At 44.5% G+C, this 19,010-nt stretch overlaps 1 protein-coding gene across 1 annotated transcript; it reads right to left on the bottom strand.

Moving 5' to 3' along the window:
• Positions 1-2,691: 2,691 nt before the first annotated feature.
• TMEM158 (transmembrane protein 158) lies at positions 2,692-3,624 on the bottom strand (the record flags this gene model as incomplete). The annotated part of the gene is made up of 1 exon (XM_080339162.1): positions 2,692-3,624. One exon carries the CDS (start codon positions 3,622-3,624, stop codon positions 2,692-2,694), a length of 933 nt encoding a protein of 310 aa, XP_080195288.1.
• Positions 3,625-19,010: the final 15,386 nt, after the last annotated feature.

Genomic DNA, 19,010 nt, shown 5'->3' on the forward strand with positions numbered 1-19,010 from the left:
AACATTTCACATTTTAGCAGACTTTTAATAGCAGCTCCACTTACAAGCCTATTTATAGAAGAACTATAAGCAAATCCCTCCCTTATATCACACTTCTAAAGTGAGGCATCAAAATATTGAGTGTTACCTGTTGCCTGTTCACAAGGTTTGTATTCAAGCTGATACTGGCAGAAGTTCGAAGACATACCCCAAAACCATTTTGCACCGGCTTTACTGTTCTCGGTAGGTGTCTGTAAGAACTGCAAATAAAAAATCTTTAATAACTGAGGCTGCCTATTTCAGAGAATAATGCCATCATCTTGCTTATGTTAATGCAAGTCAAGAAAAAAAGCAACAGCACATCACTGGTGAAACTAGGATAAGCAAAAAAGAGATTCTGACCTTGAGTTCAAGCACAGGCTCCCTGGATCACAGCGAGTGCTATGGACTGTACACACCATAAAGCCAGCAAAACTTCCAACAAAAGTTGTTGACTCCCTGCCTAAATGTGTCTCATGCTAAAGAAAAAACTCTCTGCCTAAATGCATCCTCATTTAGAAGAAGTTGTTCTTTCTTGGCATGGCAACTCTTTTGAGGTTTATTCCATATGCAGAGAACTTCTCTTTCAGGAGGGTGTTAAGATAAGCTGCATGTTCTCCCGTTAGTCTTGCCTTTTGGTATGAAGAGGCTTCTCTGTCACACGGGGCATTATAGGCAAATAAACCATCTCTAGCATGTCGCATGTCTGTGCAGAAAAGAATTTGCATAAGGTGAAAATGACACCATGTCTTTCACATGAAGGAAAGAAAAGCTGGGCTCTGTAAACTACACATATGGGGAATGGTACCTTTCAGATCAACAAGTCAAATGAACATTTCTCACAGTGACTGGACCCCCTACTTTCCAAAAACAACTCTACTGCAATGTTTAATGGAGTGACGTGCTCATTAAGATCGGTAAGAGAAACAGTGGGTGTATCAACAGGAGAAACAGTGGGTGTAGAGGTAGTCCAGTAACAGGAAACATTTTGAAATCTTGATTAATTTCTGCTGTTTGTCAGTCTTTTTCTCTCTGCATTTTTTTTTCCAGATAGCACACACATAGAGCATGCATTTGTCTTATTTTGTTCTCAATTAAAAAAAATAGGAATCCTAAGAATTTAATCCCTCCAGACTTTTCATCCAGTCATTTCCACTGAACTACAAGGAAGAAAACAATATTATAAATACACTGAATTAACCCTGAGTGAGTTCATGAGTTCCTAACAAACTAAATACATTGATGTCGACAAAGGAATGAGAATTCCTATTGCAAATCTTTCTCACTTCACTCACATTTTGGTTTTAGAAACTTCAGCTGATTACTTGTGTCTAAGGCAAATAAAACAACTTAATACAAGGCTAAACAGTTCAACTACACAACAAATTATATTTCTAGCCATGCAACTGTCTGCTCAAACAAGAAAGAAGAAATATTGCAAATCTTTCTTCTTGGCATGCTTGCACAGTGGCAGCTGTAATCTAGTCCTGGACCAGCAGCTCCTGCTTTCTCTCCACTCCATGAGTTTTCTGAGAGCAACCCTGCAGAATGGTGGTTGAAAAATAGGGGCGATACTATGAAGCTTTCAACAAATATACTGCATCTGAATTGTTTTTGAGGAGTGCACTTTGTGGAAATCAGAGTCTCGCCCCCAGGCTCCTTTTAACCCATCTGAACAAGTGGGTCTCATCTACCCAGGACCAAAACCATACAACCTCAAACCAAGGAGAAAGACATAATCTGTGGAGCTGGGCTAAGTAAATCGCCTTGGAGGATCTCTGCCACAGACACGGTCCCCGTCCCACACCACCCTGATGTAGATCGACAGTACGCATAGGGTAAACACCATTCAGAAAGAGTTTGGAATTCCCCTTTTTCTACCACCAACCCCAACGTCACTTCATGGGCAAAGAGTTGCTTTGCAGCTGGTTTGCAGATGGGGAAATCAGCCGAACCCCCCATTCCACCCTGGCGAAAACAGACTGACAAAAGGCTACAGTGGCTCCAGAAAGAAAACCTCTGTATTAAAAGCCAAATAATGCAGAGCTACAATAATAAATACACACTATCTCAACTGGGAAATACAGTGAAAAAGCTTTGTTGAAGTTCAGCTCGATCAATAACTATATATATATATATATATATATATATATATATATATATACTGCTTCAGTTCTCAATCCTGCCAAAGAGACTTCTGTAAATAAAGAAAAAACCCACTCAAACTGTATTTCATATACAAAAAAGCTACTCCGACTACAACAAATGCAGTTGAATGGGAGGGTCTTTTTATTTCCTGCGGGGTTTTTTTCTTTTTTTCCTTTTTTTTTTTTTTTCTACTAAAAGGTTCGTTTAAAACGGGTATTAAAGATATAAAACGAGCACACAGGATTCGGTCCCCTCCGGCGGCGGGGTGAGTGGCGCGGCGGGGCTGCTCCCCTCAGGGTGGGACGGATTCTTAGGCGGCCCCGGGACCCTGAGGCGACGCCGGGACCCCGAGGCAGCCCCCGGGCCCCACGGCACCCCGGGCCGGCGGCCTCCCTCCGCGCACCTGGGACACGCTTTAAACAAGAACAAGACGGCAGAGTTTGGCCCGGCGGGAGGCGGCGGCCGCCCCGCGTCCCTCCGCACCGCACGACGAAAAGAAGCGGGGGAAGGAGTCAGCGGGAGAGGCTACTTGGCGGCGGCGGCGGTGGTGCCGGTGGTGGTGCTGCGACGCTGCTCCATGCCGTTGGGCAGGAAGCCGGCGATGATGGGCACCGGCCAGATGAGGGCGGCCACGCTCCACACGATGATGACCAGAGTCATGAAACAAGCTACCAAGGTAGACTCGATGGGCTTGCGGTTCATCCGCCAGCCCGGCTCTCCCTTCAGCTCCTCCAGGCTGAAATCCAGGCAGCAGAAATTCAGCGGCTCCCCTTGCAGCCAATACTGGCCGGGCTCCGCCGCCGGCGGGTAGGAGAGCGAGGAGGAGGCCCCGGCGGCGGCAGCGGGGGCTTGGGGAGCGGCGCCCCGCAGGCGCCCGACCCGTCTCCCCCGCACCCAGCTGCAGCCCACGCAGAGGCGCAAGTCCTGCTGGGCGCCGCCGGCCGCCAGCCCCAGGTGCTCGATGAGGAGCGGTGGCCCCACGCGGTGGAAGGCGGCGGAGAAGAAGGCCCGCCCGTGGCTGTTGGTGGAGAAGAGCAGGAGGTCGCACTGGATGCCCAGCGGGCGGCTCCAGCGCACCAGCAGCGAGCTCAGCATCTGCCGCTGCACGCTGATATTGCAGTGCGGGTCCTCGGCGGGCTGCGGCTGTCCCTGCGGCTGGGGACGCTGCTGTTGCTGCTGTTGCTGCTGCTGCTGCCCGGAGGAGGTGGGAGCGGAGGGGAAAGGCTCTTGGCTAGAGGCAGCCGGCGTGCCCGGGCTGGTGGTGCCACTTTCCTCCTTGCTTGCTGCCCCATCGAGGTCCATCTCGACGCTGGCCAAGGTGCGAGAGGAGGAGTTGACAGGGGGCAAGAAGAGCTCTTGCTCCTGCTCCTCCTGCCCGCTCGCAGCCGCCGAGGGGCTCCAGCCCTGGCAGGGCGGCAGGCAGGCGGCCAGCAATGCAGGGAGTAGCAGCGGCAGCATGGCATTGACTTAGAGCCGGACAGGAGGGAGAGGAGGATGAGGAACGGGAGGCTGCATGGCGCAGCCGGCTGCCATCTGGGAAGGGAGGCACACTGCTCCCGCCGAGAGAGCGAGAGAAAGGGAAGGAGGGTGGGGGCAGGCGAAGGGGGTGGGAGCGGGGCTGGGGCTGCCGCGGCGGCGAGGCGAACAAGCTGGGAGCCTCAGTGACGGCAGCGGCTCCCCCCTTCCCCGCCTCCTCCGCCCCCGGCCCGGCCCGGCAGCGCCCCAGCGGGAGGAGCCGTGCGACCGGCCGGCCCCGCTGCCGCGCCTTGAGGTGCCGGCCCGGCGCCCCCGCCCCGCGGCCGGACAGCTGCCCTCTCCGGGCAGCCAGTGCCTCCCTGCCCTGGAGCATCCTCTCCCCTCAGACAGGGACCGCTCTCCCGTGCCGACACGGCGCCGGTTCCGGCCACCCCGTCCTCCCCCGTGGGGGAGAGCTGAGAACCCCCTCAGCTCCGCTGCCGTCCCCGCCTCAGGGGCGAGACGTTCCCCGCCGCCTGGGGAAGGGAGCGGCGGGTAGCGCCCTGGGACGCGGGACCGCTGGGTCCCTCCCGTCCCGCATCTCCCGGCCGAGAGGGCATCTGTGGGCGGCCGCAGGGGCTGCCGTGGCCATCGCCCCTCTCCCTCTTCGGGGGACAGGGGCGAGGGAAAGAGGCTGGTTCCTCCGGGAACCGGCTGCGCAGACTTTCATCTCGACTTCGTAGGAAGGGAAAGGGACGGGGGAGAGGGGGACGCGGAGGAAAGGGAGTTTGAACTGACAGGGTGCACCGGCGGGGCTCTTCCAGCGGTGCTCTGCAAGTCCGGGCTCAGCCCCGGGGGCTGCTCCCGCAGCCTGGCCGGGGCTGGGGTGCGGGGCATCCACAGACAGGCGCACTCGGTCCCTGTAGCAATAATTTCAACGTAGAAGTTTATTACAAGGAGCACAAAGCTACCAAGTGTCGTAGCTGTGAGACTTCGTTGTGTTTTTCAAAAAGCTGCTTTTGAAGCATGATAGTTTGTAATCAAGCTAGATAGCACAGCTTGTGTCACGACCCAGTGCTGGCTGTTGTGTTACTCTTGACACAGGTTGTGGCTCGCTGTGTTGCAGTTTGACACTTGGAGCCTTGGGTTGTACAGAACTGGATGACACAGATGATGAACATTATTTAGCCTTTACTTTGAGCAGAGGGTGGAATAGAGTTACATTTTCCTGGCAAGCATCCATAACTGGGACTCTTATTTGCCTTTACAGCCCTTTTTTGACAAATACAGATGCAAAAGGGAGGCACAAATACAAAACCTAGGGAAAATCTATGTAAATGATAGAGCTGAACTCCGTATGGTGCTCCTTTGAGGATGGCATTGGTCCCATGTCAGACATGGTCCCACGTCAAAGCAACACATGGACACATTCTCACTCGGAGAACGAGTTACTGTAATATCACTCTCAAGTCTTTCAGATGAGTGAGGGTAGTGAATGAGGGTAGAGAGTAAATTTTAGATTTGCTATAACTGAACATGAATGAAGGTAGTGAATCAGTTTTCTTTCAAAACCCTTGCCTAAATATATCATGACAAAACTCAGAGTTGCTTGCCTTCTATTCAAAAGAGACCTAAGCACCAAAACGGATTTGTGTTCGATCCCTCATTAGCTCAAAGGGTATTGTCTACCAGATCTCTCTAGTTTGGCTACGTTTTTAGTTTGGTTTGTGACAGAGAAAAATGCCTGATGAAGTGCTCAAAGCAAGCTGTCTGGTTCCAGTTGCGAAGTTTTGCTCAGATGTTACAATACATTTAATACAATTTTCAGTGCTATTTCAATGTCTCTTATTTGAGAGCTCTCTGATACTTTTTATTGTCCCTTGAATGTGTCTCCTGATGTCCTTTGTCATATCCGCAGTCCCCTACAATTCTGTGGCTGTAAATTTTTCTGTTGCAGTGTGTCTGTAGACTCAAAACCAGACTAAGAGAAGGCTAGTGCACAGCAAATACTGCCAAAACTGTGGGTCCACTCATGTACACCAATTACATTGCATTGGAATTTTGGCACAAAGGACTGGAAATGAAACAGCTTCGTAAATAGGGTTTAGTTCCTGAATGCTGTTGCCGTATGTGGGTGGCAAATGTTCTCAGGCAGAGCTTCAGTTCTTTTGATCTCAACTCCCAGCACCTAGCTGAATGCAGTCAGGGGTATTTGCACAGCAGTTTGGGGAGGGAGGATTGAGCTAAGTTCCTTTTCCTGTGAGGAAAGATAACCTGCCACAGGAAGGCTAAATGCATTTTGCATCATTTAGACTACCATGGCAAAGAACTAAAAGAGGGCAATTTATTTCAGGTTGGAGATGCATGGGTACCTCATATATATTATTCTTCATCAAAGAATAATTGAGCAAGTGGGTAGAAGAAGCAGAAAGTATGTTAGATCATTGGTTGATAGAGACTGTCCAGCAGGGCCCTTTACAGATATTTCATTTGTAGGTCTAGCAGATATAATTAATCTCTGCATGGATTCAGTCATTCAGAGAGGTTGCAGCACACTTGAAAACTCTTTATAAATAGAATTAATATATAGCTCTGTTCCATGGGTTTCAACCATAAATCTCAAAGAACAAAGTAGTTTTATGGCTGGGGAGGCTGAAGCATAAAGAAATCAGGGGCCAGCCAAAGGTAACCCACAAGTCACAGGCAGATCAGAATGTAGATTTCACAGGCTTGATTCTATAGATATAACTAGAACTATAATATGCACTGTAGGTCACAGTAGCATTTGTCAGTGTGGTAGAGGAGGTGTGAAGTGGGCTATAATGATAAAATTTTAGAAGGGAATCATGAGGTAACAAGACAGTAGGAGTTTCATGAGACAGACTGCAGAGCTGTTGGAAAGATGAAGACTAATGATAAAGGACAATCAGAATCTTTGAGAGTTTTTAATGACATTTTAACTAAACATTTTTATTAAAGTATCGCTTGTGAAATACTTCAAGTGAGATGAAATCAAGAATAAGTATTTCTGCTATTAAAATTGTGTGTCATGAGGGTGCTGATTTAGAGCCTGAAGTCTCCTTGCAGCCAGTCAAAACTGACGCTGAGCAGGTACAGATTCCAGAAGGAAATCCGTACTTGGATTCGAGTCAAGTCTTGTGATCCTCAGGCAGCATTCCTCAATTTGGCAAATTTATGCTGATCTACACTCAGATAAAGGAATAACCATGGAACTTTCCTTGACAGAGGACACACTTTTGAAGTTGTCATGTCTAAAAGGAGTTGCATGTGGGAGAAAAGATGGGAAAGTAGTGGAGTAAAGGGCTGGATACCCAGCTATAACATCACAGAGATATTTTTCTGTGGAAAGACACCTACTGTCAATTACAGGAAAAAAGATGCTAGGAGCAAGTAACTATAGCGATGTGTTACCGATCTCTGTAAAAGTGCCAGGTAAATAAGGGGAATTTCACAGTCAACAGCTGAAGAGGGAGGCAGGGTCAGGAGAAAGAAGTTGGTACTTGACTCCTTTCAGAAAAGAGCAGTTTCAGTTCTGTGAAAAGAGTAGGATCCAATCATCCTGTGGATTGTTCCGAGAGAGATACTTATTCCCAGCTGACAAAAAAATGTTTCTGTGATATAATTTAGAAGGCTTGGCTGGCTAATGGTTTCACAGCTGGTACAGGAGGAGAGTCTCAGAATAATGTAAGGAAGGGAGCTGAAGTTATGATAGTTGGGAAATATGCTCTTTGAAGAGTCATTGATAATCAGTGGTTTGCTGGTTTAGGAAGGAACTGAGGGATGTTTCATGCTGCCCACCGATGTCTTGCTTTGATTTTGAGCACAGCAATCAGAACCTTCATTCTTCTCCTTCTTGCTTGGTATTCTTGTGTATTTGTCAGAAAATAATTTATGATGAAACACCTAAAGGCTACTGAAGCTTCTGAAATTGATAACAGAAGCTGGGTAGACTGAGCAGCTTGCTACTGCTACATCATGTTAGAGATTTATCTGCAGAAAACAGAGATCATGCACTGCATGGAACAAGCCAGGGTTTTATGTACTACTCTTTTATATGCACATCAGAAGCCCAGACAAAGGGAACAGCCAGTTGGCAAGCAGGCTGAGAACAAGGGCATAATCTCTCCAGAGAAGTCAACACACCTATCTCGGCAAAGACACTAAGCTCATTTGACATGCATTTGTACCAGCAGCAGATATTGCCTACATACCACCCTCTCAGCTATACAAACACAGATGTCCCTGAAGCCATAAAATGGCCCACGTCAAAGAGTTGGGGCAGATGACTGCTATTTTAAATACTTTTGATATATACGCCCTTTTTTGTTAAAATATTGTAAACACTTTCATCCCAACCTTAACTCCGATCTTTAACCCCTTATCTAGATCACCACACACTCCTGCAAGAAGATATACCCACGTGGCTGAGGGTGTGAGGCAAGGCAGTGGGGAAGGTGAAAGGGTTTGAGGGCCCAACTAAGGCTGTTCATTCACTGCATGTCAAGATGGGCTCGAGTGGGGCTCCTGCAGCCTGCAAACCACACAGCTGATGGAGTGTGGGCCAAGGGAAAGCCACTGCCATCAGGAACCTGAAAGTAGTGCTGAAGGAGAGTTGTCCATGGCAATTACTGCTGAGGCTAATCTAGCATTGCTAGAAACCAGGAAAACATTGTTGGGAGCATCAGGTGTCAGTAAGGTAGAGAACCTGCAGGATGAGGGCCCTGGGAGCTCTGAGGAGTTCTGAAGAGCTCATGTCCAGAACTCTGTTGGACTCTGTGTTGTACTAGCACAGACTAAAAAGACTACTTCAAATCTAAAGATAAGTGTGAAATATATGCAGAGAATGCTAAAGAGAATGTATTAATAGACTTTTCAGAGCTTTTTTTGTAGCATGCTTTATATAGGTTGAGGCTTTTAGACAAAGATCAAAAGAAATGACAGGAAAAGAAGAATCAGTGGGAGGGGGTGTAAGAGAGAAGTGGTCCAAAAAACAAACTTTGTGCCTCCACAGCTGAAGGTGGTCTTAAAACAAGACCAGCCTAGCTTGAGGTAATTGCAACATAGAAAAAAAGCCCTCCAATAAATGTTGGTTAGAACTAGTTGGCCTACAAAGAGTGATAAATACAGTATTTTCATGTATTCCATTTATACAGTAGAGTTTTTAAGATGGGTTTTGACCTGAAGCACTGTTCTAAGGAGACTGGATCCACATTCTTGCCTCAGCTCCCACTTGCAGGTTGAGTAGGACTCTCGCTCATCTGGGACTTCCTCCCAATTGAACTTCTAAAGCTTACGCAAGATTCAGCCCTGCACTATATTTTGTCTTGTGAGTACCATGCTTGCTTATTTTAAATTTTATTATCTAGAAGCCTGACTATAACCTATTTTGCTGCATATTTATTTCACCAGTAAACCTATCCAGTGTCAGAGCTTGCCTGAAACTGGCAACTTTAGGATCTGACGTGTTGATAATGAATCCAAACTAAATGGGCTGTGCAGGCACAATTGAGAGACCAGCAACTTGAGTCATTTTTAAGAAACCTCAGATAGGGTTAAAGGGTAACGTAACACCTTTGTTTCCACCAGAATATGCACATCGCAGGACCTGGGACTACTTTCTGCCAGGTTGCTAAAGGCTGTTGTAGGGTGGGTTTGCCCAGGTATCAAGCTTTGTGTGTTCATGAAGCGTGGATGTTCTGAGCACCTTAATGATCCCCGGGGTTCAGGGCAAACCCTGACATGTCACAGTGGTTCTTAAAAGAAAAGAGACGTCAGCTAAAGCAGTAGGTGTTTAATGTCGATGCTGTGGAGGTACTAGGCATGCAAAAACATCTTGTGTGAATACGTAATAAATTGTTCTGCAAAATATTTGTACATAAAATAGCATTCCTTAATGGTTGTTTTATGAGTTTGTCTTTGGAAAATCTAAACATTTACTACAACAATACATTGAAAAATAACTCCCTGGAAAGCATTTAGCTCTGTAAATACTTCGAGTGTTTCGCAGCCTGTTCTGCACGTGGCCCTGGGGCTCGCCTTTGATGTTATTTATCTCTGTATAGAAAAGGGGGACAGGTGCAGAAGTCTGATATTAGTCTGTACTAAGCAGATGTGGGTTTGGCACTCCCATGAGGTTGCAGTGTGGCCTTGGTCTCTCTGTGGTTTTAAAACCCAGCTATAAAACATAAAATCCAGATTCCCTGGGAAGTTGTAAGACACTTGGACTGTGAAGCAATCCGGTTCCACAAGAGAGGAAGACAAGCTAGTGCACAGGTCATTTAAGAGTTGTTTTGCCATACTGCACAGAAGACACACAAACACAAGACATTGTTGATGACATTATCCTAAAAAAAGTTCCAGATGAGAATCAAAGTTCAAAGGAGAGGGTGTGACCATCCCTGGAGGTTTTTAAAAGTTGTATAGATAAGGCTCTTAGGAACATGGTTTAGTTCTAGGTTTAGGCTATGGTTGGACTCGATGATCTTAAGGGTCTTTTCCAACCAAAATGATTCTATGATTCTATGATACAGACCCTGTGTGCAGCTCCTTAGCCAACCTGCAGCCCTGACCATCCTCTGCCTTGCTGTTATTACCTGGTGCTTCAGTGCTATGTGATACATGACAGAGACATTGTAAAGGGGTTTACAGTAGGGACTTCACTGGTTTCACTGCGAGTTTTTGTCCCCAGTCATAAAGGGAAGCATAGAGTCGAGAAGCTAGTTTTGGTGGAAGGATAACAAATACCAGGGACTGGTATGGGGCAGGACTGAATTGTAAAGGTCTTTGAAAGTAAGAACACAGAGTTTGCATTTGGAGCAGTGGAACTGTGGGAAACTCGGAGTGATGTGCCCAAATAAATGAACATGAGGCAGTTCCAGCTGCTTTAGCCAGAGAGGAGATTATGATAAGGAAGATGCAAAGGCCTTGGCTGGAATTTTGGCAAAGTAGGCTGAGATTAATTGTAATGCTTTGGTTATGCTGCATGAGACACATCAATGACATTTACGGCACAGCAGTATCAACATCATCAGTAAAATCAGCAGTAAAAAATAAATTCCTCCCTGCCTCCAGACTGTGCATCAACACTTAGATTGGGGCTCCCAGAGCTGCTGTACCTGTTTGGCGTGCAGAAGTGGAACCCTTTGAGTCCTCAAACAGCACTTGGGTAACACTTGCAGGCATCTGCACTCTAGCCATATGCATGTCCCTTTTCTGTTGAGACACTTTTGCTGTGTATCAAAACCTCCGTGAGTCAGCAGAACCGTGTTAACTCTTTCTGGAAGTGACAAAGCCAGTCAGTGGGGCCAAGTCATCCAAGCAGACACCACTAGCCTGATGCCCAACCATTCCTTCAGCTGGGGAGCAGTCCTAAGGCATCAAAGAGAAGGTGGTTACATCTCCCATTCCACTCATCAGTCCAGCATCATAATTATTTGCAAAACAGCAGACAGTCTGAGTTTCAACTGACAGATTCGAAAAACTGTCAGCTGTTTCTGGGTTAGATAGGAACCAGATTTAAAAGGAAACAAAATGTTCTTCATTTCTAGGGAACTTGCTAGTTCACACCAGTTATTTTCCCAGCAATGGCCACAATCAGTATGACATTGCAACAATTGGCTGAGCCACATTAGGCACTCAAAAACCAGCAGACATCTCTGTTATACCTGTGCTAAGCTGGAGTAGCTTGATGGAAATCAAGGGAGTCAGAGCTTCCGTTCCTAATTTCTAAAGCACTCTTGTCCTAATCCAGCAAAGTCAGCACATGAACAAGGCGAGTGATTGCTTTCAGCAGGACCATTGCACTCATAAATCCTATTCTGTATGATAGCAAGGACTGATTCCTTAATGCCAGGGTACACAAGTAAGAACAAATGCAGGTTTCAGCTTTTAAAGCTCATGTGTTGAACAAGCAGCAGAGGAACACAGGCTCTTCAGAAACAGAGATTTTCTATTTTCATGCAAATGTTCCCAGTGTTCTGAAGCAGAAGAAGATGCTTAGAAAATACATGCAGTATGAACAGCTTGCTCTCTAAGGGATCGATATTCACTCAGCATTACCCACTTTTTCCATGAACTAACAATCACAAAACAAGTAAGGAATATAGCTTCTGATGTTATGTGCCTGGTTCTTCACTGAACTGACGAGGTTTAAAAGCTGTGCCCAGGTTTTTACTACATCTTGGCTTGATTCTGCAAATTAGAGGGACATATGTCATCCCTAAGATGTGTGTCTTTAATTAGTCTGTGGGATCTCTTCTGCTCAAGCCACCACATCAAATGCTACCGTTTCTAATATTGTCAGTTCTAATATCGACAATTTCTAATTGTCAATCTATCACCCACATCGCTGCATTTGCTCCTTTTAACAGTCACTGTAGAGCACCCAGAGCTGACAATTTCCTTTTTAGATTCTCAGAAAGACTGGTAGGTGATGATCTGCCGTAACCACATTCAGGCTCCTCTGCTCAAGTTCTAGCTATGACTGTAGCCATTGTTTCTCTTCTCCCTTATATCCATATGCTGTGGTCTGTCCAGACTAATCTTGCTGCAGTTGACAAACTGTGCTGCTAGAAATGCCATGGATGGTCCCCTGTTTTGCAGGTAGACACTTCCCAAACTCTAGAGGAAGACTCAGTTATGAGAAGGTGACATAGGCACGTTTGTGCTCTTGGTCACATCTTATCTGTAGAGGTAAAAATAGGATTTAAAAATAATCCCTGGTATTCTTATTGCAAGTCAGGAAAATTTAATTGGTCTCTGTGGGATTTCCATGTGCAATGACAGTCAGGGATGCTGACACCAGTGGACCACTAGAATAAAGAGGATAACCTGATAGACAGTTTATAATACTTTAATTAGCGTAATGCCTTATGAGAATATTATTTCTATTGCATTGTCTCTGTATTTGAATAGTGAATTAGCTTTCATCCCTGCCATAAAGTACTCACTGGCTACATTTTCTGCCTAATGCCAGATCAATAGCATCTGCAAGCAGGAGGTTCGATCAGAATCTGTTTTCCCAGCTTTGTTGAATATGTGCAAGTACAATGCCAGGAGAGAAAGGAGCATTTTCCTCTCTCAGCACAGGGAAGCAGTTTGCTCAGAAATCTGTAGGATTACCTGAATATCCCACTTTAGAAGTTCTTCAATTTCCTTTCCTTTAACTTTCATTTACGCTTTTGCCATTTGATTTTCGTTTGTATCTGTTGTCACTAATGTCTGCTGATACATGTGTTCCTGCCTACAGTTAATCCAACAGATGGCTTTTCTGTGTTGCAGAGTGATAGATGCTAATCCACTGATCGTGGCTCGTGTTGAGGTGTCTTTGAATGGTGTCAGAGCCTTAAGTTTTATGTACAGTGCCATGTATATACAATATAACTTTAAAAAAATATCATTAATCTTGGATTTCATAGAACCACAGAATGGTTCGGGTTGGAAGGGACCTTCAAAGCTCATCTAGTCCAACCCCCTGCCATGAGCAGGGACATCTTCAACTAGATCAGGTTGCGCAGAGCCCCATCCAGCCTGGCCTTGAACGTCTCCAGGGATGGGGCATCGACCACCTCTCTGGGCAACCTGGGCCAGTGTTTCACCACCCTCATTGTAAAACATTTCTTCCTTATGTCTGGGCTAGATTTCACTGGCAGCATCCAAAGATGAAGATGCAGTAATTCTGATCCTGTCACCTCTGTTTTCTACTTCAGTTTGTTATCATCCTTGTACAGTTTTTTTTTCCATTGTGTTAATGTCACATCCTTGTGCAGACGGCAAGACCTTGGCTCACATACTTAGAGGTTACAGAACTTTCCCCAGGCAGAGTGGGTTTTCTGCCTGCATTATCTGAACTAGAATTCCCAGTCCTCCTCTTCTATGATTTGTACCTACCAGTTCTCAAACTGTAACTGGGACTCCCAGTTAGATGTCTCTCACTATGTAAAATGACCAGTATAGTTTATTTTACTTTTCTGCCAGCAACTCTGCTGAAATGGACACACGGCATGGCTGGTCCCAGGAGACAAGACGCATAGTTTCAGCTTAGGGCCATTTTTTATCTCACTTCTATTCTCTCTGCTTCTAACCTACAAATAGACAGATTTGGTATGTTGGTGGTGATAGGAAGGAAGCTGCAGAAATGTTGAGTGGAGGTAGTTGCTTGTTAAACTGGTAATTGCGTAAAAGGAAATATAAAGCTTAGTGTCACATGTTAGCAAAAAAAAAAGCAAAAAAAAAAGTATCAAGATATTTTTGTCTTACAGAGAAAATCACATTATAGGGACAAAATTAGGATGAAGTATGGAGCATAAGCTTTAGCCTGCCAGAATTTTTGGTTTTTTATGTGGATGGAGGGGGTGGGTATTAGAGTCTCCAGCTGTTCTCCCTGTTGTCAAGTACACCGGTAGCTGGTTTTCTCTAGAGATTTTACAAATGCTGATGCTATTTTTGTTCCACAATTTCATACTCTTGAGCACACACGTAAGGAACAAAAATGAGTTTAATAAAGAGGACTCAGTGAGGCTCTGCTGATTAGTGAAGATGAATATGGTTAATTATTTAGCATTATTTTCTTATTCTGAATAGTGTCTTTAGCATCAAACATTGACACGATGCGTTATAAAGATTTCCCCAGTGGTAAATGCAAATTATATAATTTAAGCAAAATTGTCCACATAACTCAAATCTGAGGCTTAACTGACACAGAAGGCCTTGTGACAGTCCTTTGTATTGCAAGGCTATTTGACACGAGAGCAAAACTAAGATTTCTTGTGCCACTGTTGAAAAGAGGAGCTTGGGATATGCTTGGAAATGGCATCTTCAAAGGCAAAATCCAAAGACAGGTTCAAAGCAGTAGAGCTGCTTTTGTGAAAATTCTTATTTACTGTAATCAGAACTGGTTTGGACTAAGGCCTCTTCCTCAGGCACTTTTGACACTAAATAAATGAATATAAAAACATTCTGAAGTAGACCTGAAAAGTGAAATTCCTCAGGAAATTAAAATTCTAAAGAAATTGGTTTCCAAACTATTATTATATGGATTTTAAAGAATTGGCTTACTACTATCAAGTCAATAACAAAAACTACTCTGTGCCAACTGTACTATCTTGATTAATTTTGCTTAGACTTTGCATCAAATTAATGTCTCAAATGTCACATATCTGCAATATTATGTTTATATATTATCTAATATTATTTAATACAAAATACAGAAGATAATACATACAAAAGCCAATATCAAGCAATAATATTGAAAACGGTTGCATTTTATTAAACTAAGCATTTCTATAAGATCACAATGAAATTAAAAGGGTGAGAGAGTTACACCATTGAAAAGTGAACTGGGAGGTAGCAAGTTGTCACAGAATGGTTTGATCTTGACAAAGCTGCACTTTGTGCCAACTTTGCAGACCAGGCCTTGGGCTCATTTACACACCCAGCACTGCTCTGATTATGAGCACTGTTGGAGAAATCCTTTGTAGAGATTTTACCCTCAGTCACTCACAGATAGTCAGATTCTTCCAGCCCTCCTAATATACTGTTTCCAGTGTGCCAGGGCTACAGAGAGGTATGGATGTGAATGCTAAACAATTCATTCAAAACACCAGGTTTTTTTCTGCATACAGGGTTCACATCAGCATCATTCTGTTGATTTTGACAGTTATTTCTGAGCAATACACATAAGAGTGGAGAGGTTTTGAGACTATAAATTTGATTGCAATATGGCCAGGCACCGGCTATAATAAAATACCAGTGTTTGTAATTTCAGTAGTAATTTCTTGGGTCAGGTTTTTCAGCTACTAGAAACTGATTTTGAAGTCAAATCAGTTGCAAAAGTATTTGCTTCACGGAAATATTTGCTCTGGAGTCCCATGGGGACTGTCAGCATTGAGTGAACAGCTCCAGGAGCTCAGCCCTGAAGACAATAATTATTTGTATAAATGGGACAACCTGCAGTTTTGCTGCACCTGGATCCATTCAGCTCGCTGCAAAGAAGTTACAAAATGCACTAGAAAAACTTACGGATAACTGCTCTGAATGGGAGGCAGTTCCTGGCCCTCTGTATTCTGTCCTCAGCATGATCCCCACTGATGGGCCATCAGAACAGGCCCTGGGGTGTATCCTAATTCTTTGATTGACCTGTCAGGTTACTGTGGACAGAACAGGGTGCTTTGCTCTGCCACTGCTTCCTCCAACTTTCGACCTGTGACTGCAAGCACCTGGGAGTATGTCCTGCATACTGGTCTGTGTAAGGGTACAGAAACACAGAATAGCGTGAGTTACAAGGGACCATTTGACCTCTTTGTCCAGCACTCCTGCTCTAATCTGAGTCAACTAGAGCAGGTTGTTCAGGGCCATGTCTAGTCAGGTTTTTAATATCTCCAAAGGATGAGAGATTCCACAAACTCTCTGGGCAACCTGTGCCAGTCTTTGACCACCCGTATTTATATGTAATTTCCTATATTTCAATGTTTTTCTATTGCCTCTTGTCCTTTAACTGGATAACACTGAGCTACAACTCAGTGGGTACCACTGTGACACAATGAAAACTAATCTTGGTGGTTGCTGCAGGTGCCCCTGTAGTAAAAAAAAATGTAGTGAAATAACAGTAACAGTCATGCAGGATTTGTCTCCCCAGCATTCCCAGAGGCTTCCAGTACTTCTTAATTAAATTGACTAAATCATTAACTTCACACCATAGACGTGCTCGGTGCTGATGGAGTGGGAACTGGGAACAGTGTGAAGCTCCTTGGTTGCTGGATCTTCCTCTGTGCAGCCAGAGGGGAGGCAGGGAGAGGACCAAGTGAGCCTCGGGCACTGAATTAACAGTACCTGCGTGGGGCAGGAAACCTTCTGCTGGACCCTAGCAGCCCAATTTGGGAGCCAGGGGCTCTGCAGGAGTGGGTGGGCTCAGCACTCCTCTCTCACCATGGAGTTTGCCATAAAGGTGAAACGGAGCCTTGCTTGTCAGGAAAGAATGAAATGATCCCTCGGGTTTGCAAAGCACTCAGAGACCCTTTGGGAAGAAAAGTGCTACGTAAATAGAAGCTGATTCCTACAGGTTATTAATAGATGTATCTGCAAAAGTAATGTGCAAAATACAAAGGAAAGATCATTCTGAATTAAATTACCATAATTCTTTTCATTGCTGTCTCTTTTCAGGAGACCTGGATAATGCTGCTAACAATGACAGGTTGAATAAGAGACAGGGTTTGTGTGGGCCAGAGGTGGGAACAGAGAAGGAAACTAATTATATCTTTTTTAACCTTTGCATGCAGCTGGGCAGGATAAAAATGAATTATGCAACCAGCATCTCAGCTGTTATCCCAGTGGAGGCTGCAAAATGGTGGCCAGGTCATCCAGAAACATGATCTAAGCTGTCCCATTTCTTCTGGATCTAACCACTTTACAAATCATTGAATAAGATGGGTATTTTCTGCATGCTTCACTTAAGCTCACGTAATTATCCTATGGATAAACCAAAACAGTTTTATCTTACTTGCTCTTACCTCGACAATGCAGGGTCTGAAGGACAAGCACTGCTGTGGTGTGGCAAAGGTAGAAGCAGCATTCTTCAGTGAACGTCCTGGGTTTAACAGGCTAAAGATGATGATACTGCTTTTACAGTCACTCAGATGTATCATCTGAACTATTATCAGGCGGAATTTATTCCACTTCTAAATATGTGTTGTGACATGAAGCTTTGTTCAAAGGTCAGAGCCAGACGGGAAGGTGAGGAGGGGTCTTTAATACCTGTATTGCTCAGCAAAGTAGCAGGTGTCTGACCAGAAAGGGAAAGAGCCTCAATTATGGAAAAATGGAGCAGTAGCTCCCAAGAAATAAGAACTCTTTTCTCTCTGCTCCTTAACTTCCTACCCTGCCCAATTCAATTCAAACTAGAATTTAAGCTATGTGGTCGATTACTGATATCCTATAGATCTACCATTTTAAAGGGGTTTTGGCATAAATTGGAGTCATATCCCAAGCAAAGAATTTGATTCTTTAGTCTTGAATTTTTCTGAACTCTGTTCCCATCATTTTGCAGCATCATCTGTGCCCTATACCAAATTAAAGCTGTCTGTATCCTGCAAAGGGCTTGTTATGAACAGAGCTTTGCATGTTGCTTTTTCCTGGCTGAGCTTATCAGAATTGAACTTTGGAGGCTGAATGAAGTGTCTTTGAGAATCTGAACCCAAACTTGGCTCAGTTTTGCATTAGTGCCATATCTCTAATTTGGTCCAGTACAGTATTTGTTAACTGAGTGACCCATGACACTAAATGGCTTTAAAACTTGCAGTCAGAGCCAATTTACCTAATTCAAGAATTTTGGGTTTTTATTTTCACTCTTTGTTATCTCAGGGAAATAGCATCATTTATGTCTGTGTTTTGAAAAGATGTCAGATAACGTGTTGTATTTGGTTACCATTGATTTACAGAACAGAAAGGAGGAATATTTCACCAGAATAACTGTGTCTGATAGAGTATAAAAGACTCTGTTGGGCTAAATCTTCTTGTGGATAACCTGATACCTCACAGATGGGTACATGACATTTTTTGTCTAAATTAGTGTAAAAAGCCAGAAGATTAAGTGCAAATACTGTACTGAGTAAGATACAAGACAAATTCTGTTCCTGGGAGGTCACATTTTACTGAGTTGAGCTTTCCCGCCATTCTTCCATTTTATAACCTGTGGTACCTTCTGTATTTACAATCAAGAACATGTGATTTTTTTAAATTATTAAACACTAAATGCTAGGTAACCTACCGCCACCTGAGTGACTGAATGCATCCTCACTAAACTGTTCATAATGACCCCATTAAGCAGTAGTTTGTGCCAGAATCCATAAGAAGGCAAAGTCAGTTTTTGTAAGACATCCCATTATAGCAGATATCTTGATAATCTGGATATAGCATATGACATTAATGCTGATGTCAGGAATTTGCCATCCTAATATCACCATTGCTTCCCTAGAGGTATCTGTCATCCACTTGTCATCCACTTGCTGACACGGCCTTCAGAAGGCAGCCCTTCCTGCAGCTCTCATCAGTACTGATACACGAGCATCTGTGACAGCGGCGAACAGTCCCAAGTACCCATGTCTCCTGGATTTGGCCTTAGGCACATAGTTTGTGTCCTCCTAACATGTTTAGTGCAGTGAGCTGAATGTGATTAAATATTAATACTGATAGCTTACCTGTCAGACCAAGCAAGTGAATACAATCCAGTGCTACACTCGACTTATGGCACCTCATGAGAACAGCAGTGAGCTCAACATCTCAATTCCTATTTTTTAAACCTCCATTGCACTGGTTCTTGTTTCAGAAACACCCTTGGGACGTTCTGTGATAGCAGTGTCCTGCTGGCTGTGGAG

Source organism: Nesoenas mayeri (assembly GCF_963082525.1).
Source record: "Nesoenas mayeri genome assembly, chromosome: 2".
NCBI classification, from domain to species: domain Eukaryota; kingdom Metazoa; phylum Chordata; class Aves; order Columbiformes; family Columbidae; genus Nesoenas; species Nesoenas mayeri.